This window comes from Phocoena sinus, chromosome 3 (assembly GCF_008692025.1).
Source record: "Phocoena sinus isolate mPhoSin1 chromosome 3, mPhoSin1.pri, whole genome shotgun sequence".
NCBI classification, from domain to species: Eukaryota; Metazoa; Chordata; class Mammalia; order Artiodactyla; family Phocoenidae; genus Phocoena; species Phocoena sinus.
The window spans coordinates 121,208,786-121,231,153 of NC_045765.1; the positions used below are offsets into that span (position 1 = coordinate 121,208,786).

The window sequence follows — 22,368 nt, forward strand, 5'->3', positions numbered from 1 at the left end:
TTAATGGCCTTCTGGACTTAAACTCTCTTCTTTAAAAAAAACAAAAAAATTTTTTTATTGTGGTAAAAACACAAAATTTACCATTAAAAAAAATTGAGGGGCTTCCCTGGTGGCACAGTGGTTGAGAGTCCGCCTGCCGATGCAGGGGACACGGGTTCGTGCCCCGGTCCGGGAAGATCCCACATGCCGCGGAGCGGCTGGGCCCGTGAGCCATGGCCGCTGAGCCTGCGCGTCCGGAGCCTGTGCTCCGCAACGGGAGAGGCCACAACAGTGAGAGGCCCGCGTACCGCAAAAAAAAAAAAAAAAAAAAAAAAAATTGAGGTATAATTGGCATATGTTATATTAGTTTTAGGTGTACAGCATAATGATTCAATATTTGTATATATTGCGAAACGATCACCACAGTTAGTCTGGTTAACATCCATTACTATACATAGTTACAGAATTGTTTTTTTCCCCCTGTGGTGAGAAATTTTTATGTCTCCTCTCTTAGCAACTTGTAAATATGCAATACAGTATTATTAACTGTAGTCACCATGCTGTACATTATATTCCCATGACTTACTTATTTTACGTTTGTACTTTTCAACCCTCTTCACCCATTCGCTCCCACCCCTGCCATCTTTGGCAACCACCAATCTGTTCTCTGTATCTCTGAGCTTGGCTTTTTTTTTTTTAGGTCCCCCAATAAGTGAGATCATGTGGTACGTCTTTCTCTGTCTGACTTATTTCACCTAGCATAACACCCCCAAGGTCCATCCATATTGTTGCAAGTGACAAGATTTCATTCCTTTTTATGGCTGGATAAAATTTACCTATCCATTTGTTATCTGTATTACACTTTCTTTATTCATCAGTTGATGGACGCTTAGGTTGTTTCCATATCTTGGCTATTGTAAATAATGCTGCAATGAACATGGGACTGCATGTTTCTTTTTGAATTAGTGTTTTTGTTTTCTTTGGATAAACACCCAGAAATGGAATTGCTGGATCATATGGTAGTTCTATTTTTACCTTTTTGAAGAACCTTCATTAATTTCCCATAGTGGCCACACCAATTTACATTTTCACCAGCAGTGAACAGGGGATCCTTCCCCCCACCCCACATCCTGGCCAACAGTTGTTTTTTCTTATCTTTTTGATAATTGCCGTTCTAACAGGTGTGAGGTGATATCTCATTGTGGTTCTGATTTGCATTTACTTGATGGTGTTGAGTACCTTTTCACGTAACTGTTGGCCATCTGTATGTCTTCTTTGCAACAATGTCTGTTTAGATCTTTTCAGTTTTAAATAAGATTGCTTTTTGGTATTGAGTTGTATGAGTTCTTTATGCATTTTGGGTAGTAACCTATCAGATATATGATTTGCAAATATTTTCTCACATTCATAGGTTGCCTTTTCATTTTCTTAATAGTTTCCTTTGCTGTGCAGAGGCTTTATAGTTTGATATAGTCCTACTTGTTTATTTTTGCTTTTCTTGCCATACTCCCCAAATCATTACCAAGACCGATGTCAAGGAGCTTACTACTTATGTTTTCTTCTAGAAGTCTTGCGGTTTTAAGTCTTACATTGAAGTCTTTTAACCATTTGGAGTTAATTTTTGTGTACGGTGTAAGATAGTGATCCAGTTTCATTCTGTCCAGTTTTCCCAACACCATTTATTGAGGAGACTGTCTTTTTCCCATCATATATTCTTGGCTCATTTGTCATAAATTATTTGACCATATATGTGTGGGCTTATTTCAAGGCTCTTTATTCTGTTTCGTTGATCTATGTGTAAAATTTACAACCTTAATCTCTTCTTTTTTATCCAATAAATATAACTTGTCAAATACCCTCCATAAAACACTGCTTCCAAAAGCCTACTGAAAGCCTTCTGGTTGCCTATTTCAAACCAGATAAGTCTCTTCTTTACTTTTGCTTTGAGGTGGATCCCAGATACAGGGAAGTAACTGCCCATAGGAAATACTTCTTAAAGTTTTTTTCCCTAAATTTTAAAGGTTCCCATTATTTGACACGTCCTACCTTGCAGGTCTTGTTTCTTCTTTGTCTTCTGCTCTAATCAGACCAGTTTCTTTTGTGTCTCACAAATTTCACATGCTCATATTTGCCTCCAATCTTGTTTCTAATGCCTTGAGAGCATCTCCACAGCAAATCTAGCCTTAATCATTATCATTCTAGGGAGTTAGTACTGTGTACTGAGCACTGTACTAAGCCATTCGTTCTTACAGGTAGATTTCTTTGATCTCCTCTATTGTGAATTCTGAAAGCACTTGCAGTCTTTGTTGTATAATTTACCACATCATAGCACTTCTAACTACCTGAAATCGTATCAGGTATTTAGTTGTCCATTTGTTTATATTGTCTCTTTTCAGTGAAAATGTATGCTCCATGAGGACAGAGACTTTTTCACCTACACAGCTAGAGCCATAGTGTCTGACAAACAGCACACATTAAGATGATGTGTTGGATAAATGAATACAGCTTAGAATTACATGGGTACTTTCTGTTACTTGATTTCATGTGTATTACTCTTTTTCCAATGATAGTATGAGGTTCTTTAATTAGTATTAGGTCTTGGCATTAGATCTTTTAAGTTTGTATGCCATAGTATCCCTAAATATAGCACTATTGTTCTTTAGTAAATGATTCAAAATTGTAGTACCAACTGAGGATCTCAAAAGATTGACTTGTTGTCTTTACAGAAAGGTAGATTTAAGGATACAAATTGTGGGGAAAGGATAAATTTAAACCCTTAAGCGATTTTATTTATTTGTATTCTAATGCTACATTGAGCTGCACATTCAGCTAACTTGTTGAATATCTATATACACATACACACACACACACACACAGACTTTCACATTTTGCATGCTGATAATGTATTTTATTGGTTAGTATTCTACAAAGCAGGGAAAGTTCAATTTGCACTTAATTTCTAAATTAAGGTATATTTAAAACAAATATTTATATAATGTTAGAATATTTTTAAGCAAAAAAGTCAAAAATTGTTAATGACTGTTTATGGCTTTGTGAACTTAAGTATATCTTTTGTGTGTAGCAAGGAAGATGTTTAGTGTAAACAATTTTTGGATATGGCGTAAGTTATTTAACCAGCTTTCTACTAGTTGACATTCAGTATTGGCTATTAACATTAATATTAATGTTAATAGCCAATACCGATATAGTTCTTTATATGCTAGGCACAGTTCTAAGAGCTTTACGTATATTAACTCATTTAATTGTCATGACAATCCTATAGAGTAATATTATCTTCATTTTACAGATAAGAAAACCAAGGCACAGATAGTTTAAGTGACTTGTCCAAGGTCATACAGCTTGTAAGTATTGAAGCCAGAATTTAATCCAAGACAGTCTGATTGAAGAGTTCACTCCCATAAAGTTTTTTTATAGATAATGTTGCAGTAAGCATACCTGTGTAGACTTATGCAAATGTATCTATCTGTAGGATTATTCCTAGGAGTAGAATTTCTGGGTCAAAAGATAAATGCATTTAAAATTTTGATGGATATTGCTAATTATCCTACAAAGGGATTGGTCTACAAACAGTGCATGCCTTTTGTTCTACACTCTTGCCAATATTGTTTTTTATTAATTTTTTCATTATTGCTAATCTGAATGAAAAATAACTTTTGTTTAATTTGCATTTTTATGACTTATGAGTAAGGATAAGTGCATTTTTCTATATTCAAAAGATAATTTTTTTTAATTCCACATTTGTGTTCTTTACTCATTTCTATTAGATTGTTTTTATTGTTTGCCTTTTTATTGCAAATACCATACAGATGTGAAAAGCCCCACACAAAATAAATATAAAGTTTATAAATTGTTATAAGGCGAATACCTTTATCACCATGCAGATTAAGAAATAAAATTTTGATAATCACTTCGGAAGTCTCTCCACTTGACCCATCCGAATCAGAGCTCCCCATCTCCTTTTACCTCCTCTCTCCCTCCCTCCAAAAGTATTGGGTTGGCCAAAAGATTTGTTCGGTTTTTTTCCCTACGATGGCCCTATAGCGCTTATTTGTCTTTTGAAACAATTTTGTTAGATTGTATTGTGACAGCTGTCATATCTTCGTGCATTTAAAAAAAAGCTTAACAAAATCGGTGAATTTTTGTGTAGCCATTTTAATATTGAAGATGGAAGAAAAAAAGCAACATTTTTGCATATCATGCTTTATTATTTCAAGAAAGGTAAAAACGCAACTGAAACACAGAAAAAGATTTGTGCAGTTTATGGAGAAGGTGCTGTGACTGATTGAACATGTCAAAAGTGGTTTGTAAAGTTTCATGCTGGAGATTTCTCGCTGGACGATGTTTCACAGTCAGGTAGACCAGTTGAAGTTGATAGCAATCAAATTGAGACATTGAGAACAATCAACGTCATACCACGCAGGAGATAGATGACATACTCAAAATATCCAAATCAAGCGTTGAAAATAATTTGTACCAGCTTGGTTATGTTAATTGCTTTAATGTTTGGGTTCCACATAAGTTAAACGAAAAAAACCTTCTTGACGGTATTTCCTCATGTGATTCCCTACTTACACATAATGAAAACGTTCTGTTTTTAAAACAAATTGTGACAGGTGATGAAAAGCGGATACTGTACAAAATGTGGAACGGAAGAGATGGTGGGGCAAGCTAAATGAACCACCACCAACCACACCAAAGGCTGGTCTTCATCCAGAGAAGCTGATGTTGTGTATTTGGTGGGATTGGAAGGGAGTCCTCTATGATGAGCTCCTTCTGGAAAACCAAACAATTAATTCCAGCAAGTACTGCTCCCAATTAGACCAACTGAAAGCAGCACTCAACAAAAAGTGTCCGGAATTAGTCAACAGAAAATGCATAACCTTCCATCAGGATAACACAAGACTGTATGTTTCTTTGATGACCAGGCAAAAACTGTTACAGCTTGGCTGGGAAGTTCAGATTCATCTGCCATATTCACCAGACACTGCACCTTCAGATTTCCATTTATTTCGGTCTTTACAAAATTCTCTTAATGGAGAAAATTTCAATTCCCTGGAAGACTGTAAAGGCACCTGGAACAGTTCTTTGCTCAAAAAGGTAAAAAGTTTTGGGAAGATGGAATTATGAAGTTGCCTGAAAAATGGCAGAAGGTAGTGGAACAAAAGGGTGACTATATTGTTCAATAAAGTTCTTGGTAAAAGTGAAAAATGTGTCTTTTTTTTTACTTAAAAACCAAAGGAACTTTTTGGCCAACCCAATAATTAATAGCCTGACTTTTATAGTGATCACTTTTTTAGTTTTTTTTTTTTTTCTTTTATGATTGGTTGTTGGTTTTTTCTTATTAATTTGTGGGCATTCATTATTCATTAAGGAAATTAGGTCTTGGGTGCCAAGTATATTACAAATTTCTTAAGTTTTGGGGTTTTAAATTTTAACTTTTTAATGATATTTTTGTCCATTTGGAATTTAAAAAATTTTATACAGTGATTTTACTTAGTTTTGTCTAGAAAGGCCTTTCCTAATCCAAGATCTAAAAAATGTTTTCTCCCTGTTCTTTTTTATGGTTTGGATTTTTTGAGGGATGGAGGAGTAGTATAAAGATTGAGACATATATCTAGGCTTATTTTTCCCCACAAATACTATGCATTTGTTAAAAAGAATGAGGGAGGTGTGTTTGGGCCAAAATATACCTGAAAAAAAAAAAAGCAGTGTATATCATAGGTTTGTAAATGTGTGACTCTAGAAAGGCTTTGTATTGTATTCCATTGTTCAATTGCCTGTCTATATGCTGATTGAACACTATCATAATTAGTATAGTTTTTAAATAAGTTTAACACGTGGTAAGGCAAGTCTTCCCATCTTAATCTTCATGAGTGTCTTGGCTGTTTTTGGTCATTTGTACGTCCATATGAATTAGAATTAGTTTGTCAAGTGCCACAGAAACAAACAAAAACTCTTAGAATTTTGAAATAAGATTGAATAGATCAACTTGGGAGGAATTTACATCTTTACAAAATGGAGTCCTCCAATCTATGACATATCTATTTACGTTTTTAAAAGCTCTCTGTTGTCTCTGGGGGGTGGGTTATTCTAGTTTGCATTTGGTGTTGTGGGATAGACATCCTCATTGTTTTTTATTGCTCTGTCCACCTCCTTAAAGTTACCCAACATTGAATCTTATGCCATCAGACTGTACCACCGATCATTTCTCCTTGCAGCAGTTATCTAGCAGGATTATGTCAGGCTCCTTCATTCCTTGATTTTTAGCTCCTCTCCTGCAATACTGTCGTAATACTGTCCCTCTCCTGCAATACTGTCATAATTCTTGGTGATTTTAATATCCATATAGATGATCTTTCAAATAACCTGGCCTCTTTTTCTTGACCTCCTTTTCTCCAGTGGTTATATTCTCCATCTTATCTTAGCTACTCACTCCTCTGGTCATACCTGAGAGACTTTGTCATTCTTACACTTTGTCTCTGTCTTCACCTATGCTGTTACACTATAGAGGAAAACACACAACTATGTTCTCCTTTCACTTTAAATTCATGACTACTAATCTCAAGTGGGCGTTTAATGTTATCTAGTAATCCTACTGTTTTACCCTCTTCCACTCTTTTATATATCTATTTTATACATTTTTTTGTTCTTAAATCTCCAATGGTTTTTCCCCATCTTCATTTATAGCTGATGACTTTAGTTACCATTTCATTAATAAAAGAGAAGCAATCCAAGTAGAACTTGCACAAACTCCTACCAACACATTTATTCACCTACCTGTCTGTATCTGTGCCCCTAATATTCTGCCTACCTTCCCATTAAAATAGATGAACTGTATGTATATCTATCTTAAGCCAACTCCTCTACTCGTGTATTAGATCTAATTCTTCTCTTTCCTCTCCTTTCTCTTCAGCATCAGCAATGTTTGCTTCTCTTACTGTATCATATAAAGATGCTGTATTTCCTCCTAACTTAAAAAAGAAAGCAAAAAACTCCAAGCCATATCTCACTACAGCTGGTACCTCACTTCTTCCCTTTAGAGAAAAAAATTCTTGAAAATGTTTTATATACTGGATATGTCCAATTCTTTGCCTTCTATTCTCTCTTGAGTCTACTTCAGTCAGGCTTTCACTTCCACCATTCTCCTGAAACTACTTTTATGAAGGTTAACAATGACCTCCATTTTGTTATTTACTTTAATGAAATTGTGTGACAAGTTACTCCAAAACTTATGTAATAGGAGTGGGGCAGGTGTGCAGCCATTGGGGCACGACTATTAGCATGGCGGTTAGAGGTCCTGCTCCAGCAATGGTCAGTCTTGCAGTGGTCCTCGCGGCAGAGAGTGCAGTATCAGGCGGACTGTGGGCTTCTCCCCAGACCCTCGGGCCTCAGGCTGGTGGGTGAGCTGGGGGGCCCAGGGACAGGCTAAGGGCTGTGTCCCATTGAGCTCCAGAGCCCTCGCCCTGGCCACCCACTGGCCAGGCCCAGGCCTTGAAGCAGCAGTGAACCTCTGCTCTATCCCTACCTCCTCGACCTAATGGTGGTGGCAGTCTCCATGGGTCACGGTCCGAGGAACCTGGTTTGGATGGCCTGAGGAGTCTGAGGGCAGGTTGGGTCCTGGGCGCCTTGCTCCCTCGTTGACGATGGCTGGGCAGGGTCTGGGGACCTGGCCCTGAGGGCGCCGCCAGCTGAGATCTGTCTTTTCAGCCAGGCCTGGGCACTGGCGGGAGGGCCCAGACTGGGTGCAGGATGGACGCTCCTGGGCAGGATAACTGGCCTGCTCCTGGGCAGGATACACGCCCCCACACAGGGGGGCAGGATAACCCCCTTCTCTTAGCCAGGGCCTGGACCTTGGAGGGTGAAAGTTGAGCCTTGGGACCTTGCCCTCTCTTGTCAGGACAGAGAATAATGTTTGTTTTGTTGGAGGTTTATGGGAACATCGTGACCTGACCATGACCTGACCTCAAGAACAAAGGACCTGACTTGAAAAAGTTTGCAACAACTAACCACGCCCATCCCTCATCTTTCCTATAAAAGGGCTTTGCTGAAACTTTTCAGGGAGTTCCGGGTTTTTAAGCATGAGCCACCAGTCTCCTTGCATGGCCCCGTAATAAACCTTTCTCTGCTCCGAACTCTGACGTTTGGGTATTGTTTGGCCTCACTGTGTGTCTGGCACACAGACTTGCATTCATTAACAGAGATGTAAAACAACTATTTATTGTGCTCAGTGATTCTTGCATCAGGAGTTCAGACAGGACATAGCAGGGACAGCTTGTCTCTGCTCCACAATGTCTGGGTTCTTATCTAGAAGACTCAAAGCCTGGGGGCTGAATCATCAGAAAATTTGTTCACATGCGTGTCTGATGGTTGATGCTAGCTTTTGGCTGGGAACCACAGTGTTTCAGTGTGGGCTTCTCCAAGTGGTCCCTTTATTTGTGCTAGTTTGGGCTTCCTTATAGCATGGCTGGGTTGCAAGTGTGAGTATTCTGAGAGAGAGAGAGACCGATGTAAGCCTTTTATGACTTAGTCTTGGAAGTCATGTGACATCACTTTCATTGTATTCTATTCATATAAGTAGTCAGAAAGGCGTACTCAGGTTCAAGGGGGAGGGTAAAGAGGCTCTGCCTCTTGTTGGGGAGTGACAGCCTGAAATATTGCTGACTATTTTTGGAAAATACAGTCCCTTAACCATATTGCCAAGTAAATTGTCAATTCTCTGTTTTTATCTTACTTGACCTATCACTAGTAGTTGATAGTTCATCACTCCTTCCTTGAACACTGATCTTGGAGTTCAGGATATCATACTCTTTTTTTCCTTTTACCTTATGCGTCACTCCTTTTCAGACTATTTAGGTCCCTCCTTCTCAGACTATTTCCTCATCTCTTCAGTCTCTCCAGGTCTGGAACTCTTCTCATTTCTATCTGTACACTCTTCCTTTTCTGATCTCACCTAGCCTCATGGCTTTAAATATCTGTATGGGGGTGACTCTCAAATTCTAGCTCGAAACTTTCCCATGAACTGCAAACATGTATATCCAGTTGCCTAAATAGCAGCTCCACTAATAGATACCTTAAATTTAGCACATCCTGAACTGGATTCTTAATCAGCATCACCTCATGCCTTGCTGAATCTGTTTCTTCTATCATCTTCCCCATCTCAGTAACTAGAAACTCCATCTTTCCAATTGCTTAGGCCCAAAATTTTAAAATAATAATTGATTCATCTCTTTCTTTGACACTCTATAAACAGACTGCTAGGAAATCCTTTTGGCTCTATCTTGGAAATATATTTAGAATTGGACATTTTGTACTCTCTCAATATTATGCTGGTCCCCATCTTACTTGGATCATTGCAGTAAATTTCTAACTGGTTTTCCTACTTCTCTCCTTACTGGCTGTAGTTATCCAGAGTTATAATGTTAAAATACAATTCAAATCATGTCATTCCTCTGTTCAAAACCCTCTAATCACTTAACATCCCAGCCTATATCGTTAAAATGACTTGCAAAGCCCACATGATCTCATCCTTATTATCTCTCTGACTTCATCTTGTATTCTCTGCCTTACTCTGCTCTAATCACCGTGGCTACTTTACTGCTTTAGGACACAGCAGTCATGTTCCTTCCCCAAGGCTTTTGTACTTACATTTCCCTCTGCCTGGAGCCTCTTTCCCTAAATATCCACAGGTCTTACTTCCTTGTTTCCTTCATGTTTTGGCTAAGTTGTCAACCTCTCATTGACCTTATATGACCACCTTACGTAAAATTACATTGCCCCTGTCTTAGCACTCCCTGTGTTTCTTCCTTGTCTTGCTTTTCTTCATTGTACTTACAAATTATTTGATATGCAACACTATATTTTTAAAATCTTTTTATTATAGCTTCTTTATATTTATTTTAATCTTTTTAGTTTATTCTGTTTTCCTCACCTAGAATGTAAGCTCCATGGTTGGAGGAATTTTTGCCTATTTTCTTCACTGTTACATCATTAGCGCCTAGGTGAGTATCTGACAGGTAATGGGTATTCAACAAATATTATTAAATGACTATTTTTTATACTTTAGTTTTTCTTACAAGGCTAAGAAAAATCACAAGGCACATGTCAGCGAATCAGCAACATCTAGATCCAGATAGTACTACAGATGTGGAAGATGTTACAGATGCTGAAGAAGAGCTTATTAAAAAATGTGAAGAAATGTGGAAAGATATGGAAGAAGTAAGTATCAAGACATGAAAGTGATATCCCAATTACTTACTATAAGATTGAATTCCATTTCAATAATAGACTTAGGAAAGAAATAATTATGCTGGATTCTGAAAGCCATTATATGATAAATACTTATATATTTTTTAGACCTATAAGCATTCATTTAAGAAATTTTATACTAGGTGAGCTGTAGAAAGAGAAAAAATTATGGCAGTCCCTACCCTGAAGAAGATTATCATCTAATGGAGGCAATAACAAATTATATTAGAAGTGTGGTGGTAAAGTTCAAAGACTATACTTAGGAGGAGTACTAAGCCTAGACTGAAGGGGCCAAAGATAGGTTTCTAAAAGAGGAAATAACTGAGTTCATTTCTAAAGAATAAATAGGCGTTAGCCTGTGAAAGTGGAAGAGGTATATAAAGCAGAAAGAACAAAATATATAAATGTTGGGAGAGTTTAGAGAACTCTAAGTAGAATAGTATGACATGTAAATTAGGAGAAGAAGGATATGTAGAGTGAGACTGGAGAGGTAATTAGGGGCAACACATGAAGGATTTTGTTGAATGTATATTATGGGGAATGATTAAAGGATTATAGACATGAAGTGACCTGATGAGATATCTTGATTGAGAAAATAACTGGTGGTTTTGAAGAAGATGGAATGCAGAAGAGTGAGACTATACAAAGAAAGAATATTTAGGCGTCTCTAGTAGTAGTCCTGTAAGAAGTACTGAAGCCTAAGTCTTGTCATTGCAAATAGAAAAATGGATTCAAGAGATGCTAAGAAGTTTGGACCAAAAGGACCTGGAGGTTAATTGTTGTGAAATGGGGAGGGGGAATTACAGATAGTTTCAGGTTCCTGGTTTGGGCTATTGAGTGGTTGGTGAGGTTATTTCCCAAGATAGAGAATATAAAGGGGGAGAACACATACTTACGGAGTTTGAGTGAAAATATGAATTAATTTAGAAAACGTTGTGTTTGAAGTGTTTGTACATTTTCTGAGTTACTGGGGTAGAATCACTTCTGGTGCACTATAATATGCTGGTAAAAATTTGTTTTACTTAAAATAGTGTAATGTATAATATAGGCCACAGACATTTTTTTACATCCTATTCTTCCCAGTAAGGTTTCAGATCAAGGCAGGTTAGTGGGGTTTTTTTCTTTAAAAAAAATTTTTTTTAAACATATATCCTTGGTACTCTGTGTCATTACTGTATTTTCAAGATAATTTGTATTGCTTTGGAAATTTTTTCAATATAGAAATTTGAATTAAAAAAACTGAAATTTTTTTTGGTGGAAAAATACTGCACCTAGAAATAAGCACAAATAAAATTTTAATTGCCCATATTTTTACTCAGATATAATCACTATTAACAATTATGGATTTTTTTTTAATGGCATAGTAACAATGTCTCCTGATGGCTTTATTTTCTTATGATCTTAACTATCTTCTTACCTCTTTTGTTATCTTTCTGTAATGTTTTCCCGCTTGTTCTTTTATTTCCCATTTTTCCGTTATCTCGTTTCTAATTCACGCTAGCTATTAATTTTTGTTTTTGTTTTTCTTATGCTCATCTTTTCATTCTGTGTTGAGTTAAGCATCCACTTTTACTTTTTTTTCTTTTTTTTGCGGTACGCGGGCCTCTCACTGTTGTGGCCTCTCCCGTTGTGGAGCACAGGCTCCGGACGTGCAGGCTCAGCGGCCATGGCTCACGGGCCCAGCCGCTCCGTGGCACATGGGATCCTCCTGGACCGGGGCATGAACCTGTGTCCCCTGCATCAGCAGGCGGACTCCCAACCACTGCGCCACCAGGGAAGCCCCACTTTTACTTTTGATCTGTTCACTTTGGGTCCTATTTGGCTGCCTTCCTGATCCTCTTGCTTAGGAAGTAAAGAATTTAAACAAACTCTTCTCATGTATCAGATATTTGTATATTGTTTTAGAGGAATATTACATTGGTATAAAAGGACAAGGAAAAGGAATTGTTTGTGGTGTATAGTGTGTGACTTGTTTTTCTTTACTTTTTAAATCAAGTGTCAGAACAAATTATCGCTTGTTGGAACTGAGACACTCACTGATTCAAATGCTCAGGTATGATTCTTTTTGTTCTTCTGAAAAGTAGGTAAGTGGAATTTATTGTTTTATATAAGAAGTGTGTCATCTATATTTATGCCAAGTATAATAGCTTTGTTAATACCTTTATGCTTAATGATTTGGAAAATTTTCTATTCTTTCTGATTTAAGAGGAGTATTTTAAAAACTTTTTGAATAATCTGTTATAAATAAATTCTTTATCATTTATCTTTTAACAACTACACATACATTCAACTTCGAGTGAATTACTCATTGACTGCTATTATGATACCATGTTAAAAATTAGAACAAAGACTGTCGTACTTTGTGTTAGGTGCAGTAGCCACAGTTATTTTACTGTCTGTGTGGAATCTTAACTGATTTTACCCTAAGCTTAATAAAAGGATTAAAATATTCATTTCAAAATGCAAAGACCTATGGAATTGGTTTAGAGATAAACCAGTGGTTCAGTGCAACAGTTTAAGAATTTAAAATATGACAAAGATGATAGTTCCAATCTTTGGGAAAGGGATGAATTAGTTAATAAATGATAGTGATACAACTGTATATCCATCTGGGAGAAAATAAAATTGGACTTCTATCTTTCATTATATAAACATAAATTCTGGATGAATTGCTATGAAAATCTTACAAGAAAAGCTGGAGACTATTTGTGCAATCTAGTTAGAGACCAGGGGAAAATGTCTCAGCTGATAATAGAAATTTAGACATGGTAAAAGAAAACTTAGATGCATTTGACCATATAAAAAGTTAAAAATGTTTTAGTGATAAAAATTCTAAGAACAGATTTAAATATACAAATAATTCCAATGAAAGTTCTCCAAAACTAGTGGGAGCATGTCAAAAGACATTGGAACCAATTGAAGGCGCTTGGCTGTCCAAATTTAGTATCATGTGAGCATTAAAAGAAATAATGGCTTCAATTGATTATAATGATGTGAAAACATAAAAACCTGTGAGCATAATAATACTCAGTAATAAATGAGAATGAGAGAGAAAGAGGAAAAAACTAATTTGTCACTTTTGGAAGTGCCTATTACACCAGATCTTTAAAAATTGGTGATAAAAAAATTAAGCCATCTTTTGTAAAAAGCTTTTTATCCATCAATAAATAAATAGTGTTATTTTATACAGGGTAAAACTGAATATTTTATTTGGAAAAATATTGTACAATAAATAAATAATTATCTGGTTTCCTTGGGAAATGTGGTTCTTATGTTGTAGAAATTGAGACCTACTGAATCAGAGTCACTAGGGATGAAGTCTGTAAGTTTCCTGAATGATTTTCAGGTAGTAAGCCAAACACTTGGTTTTGAGGGAAGTGCTTATGTAGTTGTAAATAATCAGTATCCTGAGATAGTCAATAATAGCATTATCTAAAGAATCCACAAAATGTCTTTTCCAATTTTGTTAGAGATCCCTAATATTCCTCCCAGGTTTGATGATTCTGTAGGAACACTCACAGTACTCATAGTCATACTCATGGCCGGGATTTATTGCACTGAAATGATACAGAGTAAAATCAGCAAAGGGAAAAGAAGCATGGGTTGAAGTTCAGAGGAAACCAGGCACAAGCTTTCAGGAGCCTTTCCCAGTGGAGTCACACAAGACATGCTTAATTACCCCAATGAGTTGTGACAATGAGTGTGAAATGTTGTCTACCAGGGAACCTTATTAGAGACTCAGAGCCCAGAGTTTTTTGTGGGGGATAGTCCCATAGGCACCCCTTGCCTAGCAGTTATCAAAATACCAGACTCTCAGGAGGAAAGCAGGTGTTTAGCATAAATTGTATTTTCTCACACTTTAGGCACAGAGAGCCACTCTTGTGAGTTAGGTTGGTGGGAACCTTCTGAAGCCAGATGCCAGCCAAGGGCCAACCTTCCAAGCAGGCCTTTAAGCATAATTTCAGGCTTGCTTTGTTAACTCTTTTTGATATATCTGTTAACTTCAAAACTTCAATATTAAAACTCAATCCATTTTCCAAAGCAAGAAGTTAGATATTTAAATGAGAAAATGGCAGGATTTCTCAAATATGTGTGTTTAAATCACTTTAGAAATACTACTGTTATTTTTTTTTCAGAAAGGGTTTAATTTTATATCAGTATCAGAAATAATTTGGGTGTTTGCCTTAGCTGGGCTTTAGAAGGTAAGAGCTGAGTTTCATCAGTATAGTATGAGGTTAAATTACAGTTTTTTAATAGGTTCAAAAATAAGTATCAGTAATTTTATATATTTCAATCTAATATGTTCAGGAAAAGTGATATAGATACCTTATCATTATGATAGTTTTGCCTAGTTTAAATAGTACTTTTAAAGTATTTGTTATCCTTTTCTAGTAATAATAATAATTAACATTTATAAATCACTGTATAGTTCACAAAAAACTTTTTTACATTCTTATTTAATTATCTCTAAGAAAATAATGTTAAACTCTTTTTTGGTAAAAATTTTAATACCTGTAAATGCATTTTTATATAATTATATAAATCTTTCAAAGAGACTAGGGTTTTTTTCTCTGACTGTTCAACAGCCAGTGTTATGATCCAGAGCAGGGTCTTTGAGCTCCCCACTCTGCATCATAAAAATTTGTTAAAAAAGAGTACTTGGTGTCCTTTTAGTATAAATATTACAGGAATACCTATTGCATTTTTGAAATGTGAATTTTTGATCTGTTTGTCTATGTATAAAAATTATATAGAGGAGATAAAAAATGTTCTGAAATTTAAGCATGCATAAGTTTTAATTTTATGGTCTAATCAGGCAACAGATTTATCACACAGATTTATAATTATCAAATTTACAATGATTGGAATCACGTAATATTAGAAACATTTATCCTAATTTATTTTTGGCTAAAGGGGTACACAGTTTACAAACTATTGTGTAGTAAAACTGGTTTTTATACGTGATTTGTGGAACCAGTCTCATTTTATAATTGTCTTTATATATGTATTGATATTTAAACTTATTTTTAACTGCTCAGCTAAACATACTTGCAATTTTTCTGAAAGTACATAGAAAGGAAAAAAAAGCATATTTAAAGCAAATTTGTTTAAAAAATGTTGGTAAGAAATAACATTCTTTTTTTAAAAGAATATTAATTTAGGGAATAAACTTAATGTACTTAGGTTTTTTTAGGTTGAATGGTAAAGTTAGAATTGATCATTTTTAATACTGTATTGCTGGTGTAATGGCAACTTATAAGCCATTTAAAGGAAAATTCTGTTAGGAGTGATAATTTTTTATAGTTTTGATTGCTATCGTGTTAACCATTTATGTTAGGAACTTGTGTTAAAGTATTAAGACTGTCTACACTTTCATCTATGAATAAATATGAATATTCCACAAGAAATGACTTTGTTTTATTCTCTTGTTCTTTTTTTTTAAATAGCTGTCATTATTAATTATTCAAGTGAAATGTTTGACTGCTGAACTCAGTCAATGGCAGAAAGAAACTCCTGAAAGTAAGATTCTTATTTTTAGGCTTATATTTTTGTAAACAAATTAATGGTGAATTAATTTAATGTTCACAAGAAGAATTCAACGTCCATTTACCCTCTTGAAATTGCCTAATAATTTCCATTGCTATTAGGAAGTCACGTTATTCTTTTTTTATACACATTATTTCATACTTCATTATTATTATAGATGAACATATCTGCCTGACATTAGAATATAGTAATCTTGATTATGGAGATTTTATTACAGCCATCATTGTATCCTCATAGACACCTTTTTTTTTTTTTTTTTTTTTTTTTTTTTTGTGGTATGCGGGCCCCTCACTGCTGTGGCCTCTCCCGTTGCGGAGCACAGGCTCCGGACGCGCAGGCTCAGTGGCCATGGCTCACGGGCCCAGCCGCTCCGCAGCATGTGAGATCTTCCCAGACTGGGGCATGAACCCGTGTCCCCTGCATCAGCAGGCGGAGACACTGTTTTATATGCTCAGTAGAAACTGTAAATTGTTTCTTAATGAATGAAACTTACTTAGTGGAAGAGAGAAATTATTGTAGATACTTACTTACATAAGGGCCACATAGATTTTATGTTGCCTTTTGACTTGTCCAACTGAGGCCAACTATATTTTTGCCTTTGGTTGAGCAATAGAAAATGGCTTAAAAGGGACTTCCCTGCTGGTCCAGTAGTTAAGATGCCACACTCCCAGTGCAGGGGTCCCAGGTTCAATCTCTAGTCAGGGAACTAGATCCCGCATGCTGCAACTAAAGATCCTGAATGCCTCATCTAAAGATCCTGCATCCTGCTATGAAGATCCTGCGTGCCACAACTAATACCCGGTGCAGCCAAATAAATTAAAAAAAAAAAAAAAGCCTTAAAAATCTGTAGTTATAATACCCAACTAGGAGATATTTTTCTATTATTAAAGCCTACATTCCTTTATGTGGTATGTATGTCTGTATTTGGTCTTATATATGGATTGTACCCTCTTTTTTCATTTACGTCTCCCTTCTGCTTTCTCCTGCCCCACTGTCCTGTTTCTTTTAGGTCCCCCCCATCCCTTCTTAGTTTACTCTCCATTCTCTATCCCAGTTATTGGGATTCTTTTCTCCTCATTCTCTTCCCAATTTTATCTGCATTCTTGTTTTAAACTGCTATATTCATGCCAATGTCCACCACTGTTTTGTGTCTTCACTACCACCTAGTAGTCTTTTTTTTTTTTTTTTTTTTGGCTGCATTGGGTCTTTGTTGCTACGTGTGGGCTTTCTCTAGTTGCAGTGAGCGGGGGCTACTCTTCGTTGCAGTGTGCTGGCTTTTCATTGCGGTGGCTTCTCTTTTTGCCGAGCTCAGGCTCTAGGTGCACAGGCTTCAGTAGTTGCAGCATGCAGGCTCAGTAGTTGTGGTGCACGGGCTTAGTTGCTCTGCGGCATGTGGGATCTTCCTGGACCAGAGCTCGAACCCGTGTCCCCTGCATTGGCAGGCGGATTCTTAACCACTGCACCACCAGCGAAGTCCTCACCTTGTAGTTTTTTTAATTTCAGCACATCAGATAGGTATGTGTATACAATTTTTATTTTAATTTGCATTCAACTGTTTATCTTATTGCCTCCTCTAGCATTATATTGGGCATCTCAGAGACTGCTCATACTCTGCTATTAAAATGTTGGTGTTCTCCAGTTGACTGTGTTCAGCGATTTTTGCTTCTTAGTCTATATGCTATTTCAACATTATATTTTCTGCTCCTGTTTTTATGGATTATATCTGTATTAATGACTTCTATATTAGTTTGCTAGTGCTGCCATAACAAAGTAGCATGACTGAGTTGCTTAAACAACAGAAGATTTTTTTTTCCTTCACAATTCTGGAGGCTAGAAGTCCAAGATCAAGGTGTTGGCAGGGTTGGTTTCTTCTGAGGCCTCTCTCCTTGCCTAATAGATTATCATCTTTCTGGGTCTTCACACGGTTACCTGTCTGTGTTCTAATCTCTTTGTATAAGAATGCCATTCATAATGGAGTAAGGCCCATCCCGATGACCTTGTTTTAACTTAATTACCTCTTTAAAGATCCAGCCCCAATATAGTCACATTTTGAGGTACTGGAGATTAGGGCGTCAAAATCTGATTTTGGGTGGGGTAGGAGAGGGTGGGGGGATAGGGAGAGGACACACAATTTCCACAACAACTTTCAAGTCTGTATATCCAAACCAGACTTCTCTGTAATATCACACTTATATATCTTTCTACCTTCTAGACTTCTTTTCCAAATTATTCTACAGATGCCTCAGATTCATGAACTGATTGCCATTCCCTGACACAATGAATGGAATCTATTTGATCAGCTACAAATTTAAGAGTCCTTTTAGATTCTTCTAGATTTTCCCATTTCACATACAGCTGGTCTTTAAATATTGAACTCTACTGCCACAGATTTACTTTAGGCCTTTATCATCAATCCACTAGTTTTATTAAAATAGACTTTTTACCTCTTGATCAAGAATTTTTTTTATTAATTTTAGAAATTTTCAAACTTAATGAAAAGTTGAAAGTCCAGCTTCATTCTTTTGCATGTGTATTATCTAGTTTTCCCAGCACCATTTGTTGAGAAAACTGTTCTCTCCCCCATTGAACTGTCCTGACACCATTGTCAAAAATCAATTGATGGTGTGGGGGGGAGGCGGGGTGGGAGTGTGATGAGTTGGGAGATTGGGATTGACATATATACACTAATATGTATAAAATGGATAACTAATAAGAACCTACTGTATAAAAAAATAAATTCAAAAATTCAAAAAAAATCAATTGATCATACAGTGAGGATTTTTTAAAATATTTATTTATTTAATTTATTTTTTTGTCTGTGTCGGGTCTTTGTTGTGGTGCACGGGCTTCTCTCTAGTTGTGGCCTATGGGTTTTCTCTCTCTAGTTGTGGTGTGCGGGCTCCAGGGCACATGGGCTCTGTAGTTGTGGCGCATGGGCTCCAGAGCATGTGGGCTCTGTAGTTTGAGGCACGTGGGCCCTCTCGTTGGGGCGCTCTAGTTCAGTAGTTGTGGCGTGCTGGCTTAGTTGCCCCGCAACATGTGGGATCTTCCTGGACCAGGGCTCGAACCTGCATCCCCTGCACTGTAAGGTAGATTCTTTACTACTGGACCACCAGGGAAGTCCCCACAGTGGGGATTTTTATTTCTGGGCTCTCTATTCTGTTGGTCTATATCTCTGTCTCTATGCCAGTAGCACACTGTTTTGATTATTGTAGCTTTGTAGTAAGTTTTGAAATGAGGAAGTGTGAGACCTCCAAATTTGTTCTTTTTCAAGATTGTTTTGGCTATTTGGAGTCCCTTGAGATTCCATGTGAATTTTAGGATGGATTTTTATATTTCTACAAAAACATCATTGGGATTTTGATAGAGATTACATTGAATCTGTAGATTGCTTTGGGTGTTATTGACATCTTAATAACATTAAGTTTTAAAAGTCCTTGAACACAGGATGTTTTTTTCTTTTCATTGGTGTGTCTTTAATTTCTTTCAGCAACATTTTGTAGTTTTCAGCATATAAGTTCTTTGCTTCTTAAATTAAATTTGTTCTTGAGTATTTTATTCTTTTTGATGCTATATGTCAGGGAATTTAAAATTTTTATTTTTCTTATTTTCATAATCTTTTACGTACAAACCTTGTACTGCCAGCACTGAACACACTGACCTGTTGGTCAAATACCCACCTTGCTTAAGGTTGTGAATCCTGTACACTGCCACACTGGAAAGATTATTAAAATCTTTATATTCTTAGATCCTGTCATATTGTATCTGTTGAAATGATTGTTTTAGCATTGAAGTGCTACTTTTGGCCACACTCTCCAAGAAGGAGATTTTTGAACTTTATGTTTTTAGAATCCTTTTCATTGTATAGCCATCCTAGGGCTACCTATAATTAGTTCTAATACAGGGCCTATGAAGTACATAGCTCTTTTCTATTAGAAAACCCTCTAGAATGGCAAATAGCTTAGAAAGTTTCAGTAGCATATCATTTGAGAAATTTAAATAGCACTTCATTAGGAAAGATAAACTTTTCTTAGTATGAGTTGAACTTTTCTAAGTATAAGGGATTTGATTTTGCTATGTAAATTAATTAAGGAATATTAGTTTATACTCTTTAGACTGGCAAAAATTTTAGAAGAGTTTATAGTATCTTTTGCTGTTTCTTGTTCATTGCTTCTAGAAAAATTAAAAGAATCTAGCATCCTGTTTTAAAATTCAAAATACACATTTCCTTCTATGAAATTCACTTTCTGAGAATCTATCCCACAGGAATGAGAGCACCAATATATAAAGACTTAAATAAAAGAATGTTTCCTGTGTCATTGTTTTTTGAGGCTAAAAACTAGACACAAAGTCAATGCTCAATCAGTAGTGAAATCCCTGAACACATTTGGTGTATTTACCCTGCAGAATATTATACAGTGATTTAAAATTATGAATTAGACTTACACCAGATGAATATACAGGATTTCCATGGGGGTTTTTTTGTGTGAAAATAAGAAAAATATGTATGATATTATCTCATTCTTGTAAAACCAGTAATAAGAAAATTAATAACACTTGCATGTATATGTACAAATATGTACGAATATGTATATATGTATGCATAGAATCATGTAACCACAGAAATATTTAAGGAACACACTGTAGATTATTAATTTTGTTTTTGATGGATTAGGAAAATAAGATGAGAAGAGAAAAAGGCAATGAAAACAAAAGGCATAAATATCACATTTGTCTAAAATGATATATAAGTTGGCTATATAAGATGTTAAATTAAAAAATATCATAAAAACTGTACACATCTCATAAAAAGTTCTGTAATATATAAATGGAAAGGGAAAGGGGTATCTCAGAAACCACAAAATCAAATTCTTGATTTTTGAGACTTAACTAAGCATATGTATAATTTTGGTTTGTTTTGTTCCTGTAGTGATTCCACTGAATGAAGAAGTTCTGGTAACATTAGGAAAAGAAGAGGTAAGTTACTGAATTTATAGTAATCCAAAATAACTTATAACTAGAAGTGTTTTGGATAAGCTCATGCCATAACGAGTGAGATGAAACCACTTTAAAATTGTATTAATTATGTTTTATTGAACAGGATATTTTAGATGATTTGAATTTTGACTTAAATATGTAAACCTTACTCTTGTACTTAATTTTTAGTTGATCAAACTCTTCATAATCAAAGTGAAAAGGTTAAACATAGCTAAATGATCATACATGTATATCTGTCCCCAAAACTTAACATAAATGTCAATAAAGATTTTTTTAAAGTGTCAGTTTATTAGATCAAAGTATAGGAGAGAAGATAGAGGCAAAGAAGAATTTTAAACAAGGTTGTAGAGCATGGAAATAGATAAGTATCTGTATTCGAAGAGACAGAAGTAATGATAACAAGAGAGATTATCTGCCTTACAGAACTGAAGAGAAAGGCTTTGAATTTGAAGGAACCTGGTACTTCAAAATTCAGGGTTCAAGTGTGGAGCTAAAAACAAGGAGTTTTTTTAAAGTAAGAGCAGACTACTAGACCTTCTCCCTCTCTCTTTTGCAATCAAGAGACTAACTTTTACCCACACACCTAAAAACTGGAGGTATATGGAGTGGAGACACTAAACTATTGAGGCTTTGGACTCAGAACACCAAGTTGGGTCTTTAGTAGGGGTGGTGTGAGGTCAAAAGTCAAAGTTCAAGTTAACATTTTTATACTGTGTGGTGAAGTACCAGCTTCTTCCCTTGATCTATCTCCAGGGGTCCTACAGCATGGTATAAAAGTAGCTTCAGACTGGAGCTAAAATAATCTCTGGAAAATCTAAATGGCCTGAGAAAAAAGGTCTGTAAGTATTAATATATGGGGGATCCCAGTGAAAAGCAGGATGGCCATCCATCAAAAAGCCATTTATAAACAAAGTTTGTTTTTGAGCTTTAAATGAGAATACCAACTTTTATTCAACATAGTGTTGGAGGTCCTAGCCACAGCCATCAGACAAGAAAAAGAAATAGAAGGAATCCAAATTAGAAAGGAAGAGCTAAAACTGTCACTGTTTGCAGATGACATGATCCTATACATAGAAAATCCTAAAGATACTACCAGAAAACTACTAGCACTCATCAATGAATTTGGTTAAGTTTTAGGATACAAAATTAATATACAGAAATATGTTGCATTTCTATACAATAACAATGAACTATCAGAAAGAGAAATTAAGGAAACAGTTCCATTTACAATTGCATCAAAAAGAATAAGGTAACCTAGGAATAAAGCCACTTAAGGAGGTAAAAGACCTGTAATCAGAAAATTGTTAGACACTGATGAAAGTAATTGAAGGTGACACAAACAGATTAAGAGATGTACCATGTTCTTAGATTGGAAGAATTAATATTGTTAAAATGACCATAATTTCCCAAGGCAATCTACAGATTCAGTGCAATCCCTATCAAAATACCAATGGCATTTTTCACAGAACTAGAACAAAAAAATCTTAAAATTTGTATGGAAACACAAAAGATCCCCAATAGCCAAAACAATCTTGAAAAAGAATGGAGCTGGAGGAATCATGCTCCCTGACTTCAGAC

At 35.9% G+C, this 22,368-nt stretch overlaps 1 protein-coding gene across 5 annotated transcripts in view; it reads left to right on the plus strand.

Annotated features, from left to right (window-relative positions):
* CENPK (centromere protein K) overlaps positions 1–22,368 on the plus strand; it is a 332,401-nt gene that overhangs the window by 522 nt on the left and 309,511 nt on the right. For 2 of the 5 annotated variants that reach the window (XR_004349429.1, XM_032629021.1), the window contains exons 2-5: positions 3,287–10,215; positions 12,242–12,298; positions 15,693–15,765; positions 20,723–20,769. Coding sequence is in view for 4 of the 5 variants with exons in the window: in XM_032629021.1 (XP_032484912.1) it covers positions 10,042–10,215; positions 12,242–12,298; positions 15,693–15,765; positions 20,723–20,769 (351 nt within the window). In the remaining variant the exon portion in view is untranslated. Of the gene's footprint in view, positions 1–3,286; positions 10,216–12,241; positions 12,299–15,692; positions 15,766–20,722; positions 20,770–22,368 lie in introns of those variants that run through there. The other 3 variants (XM_032629022.1, XM_032629024.1, XM_032629023.1) reach the window with 3 other exon arrangements.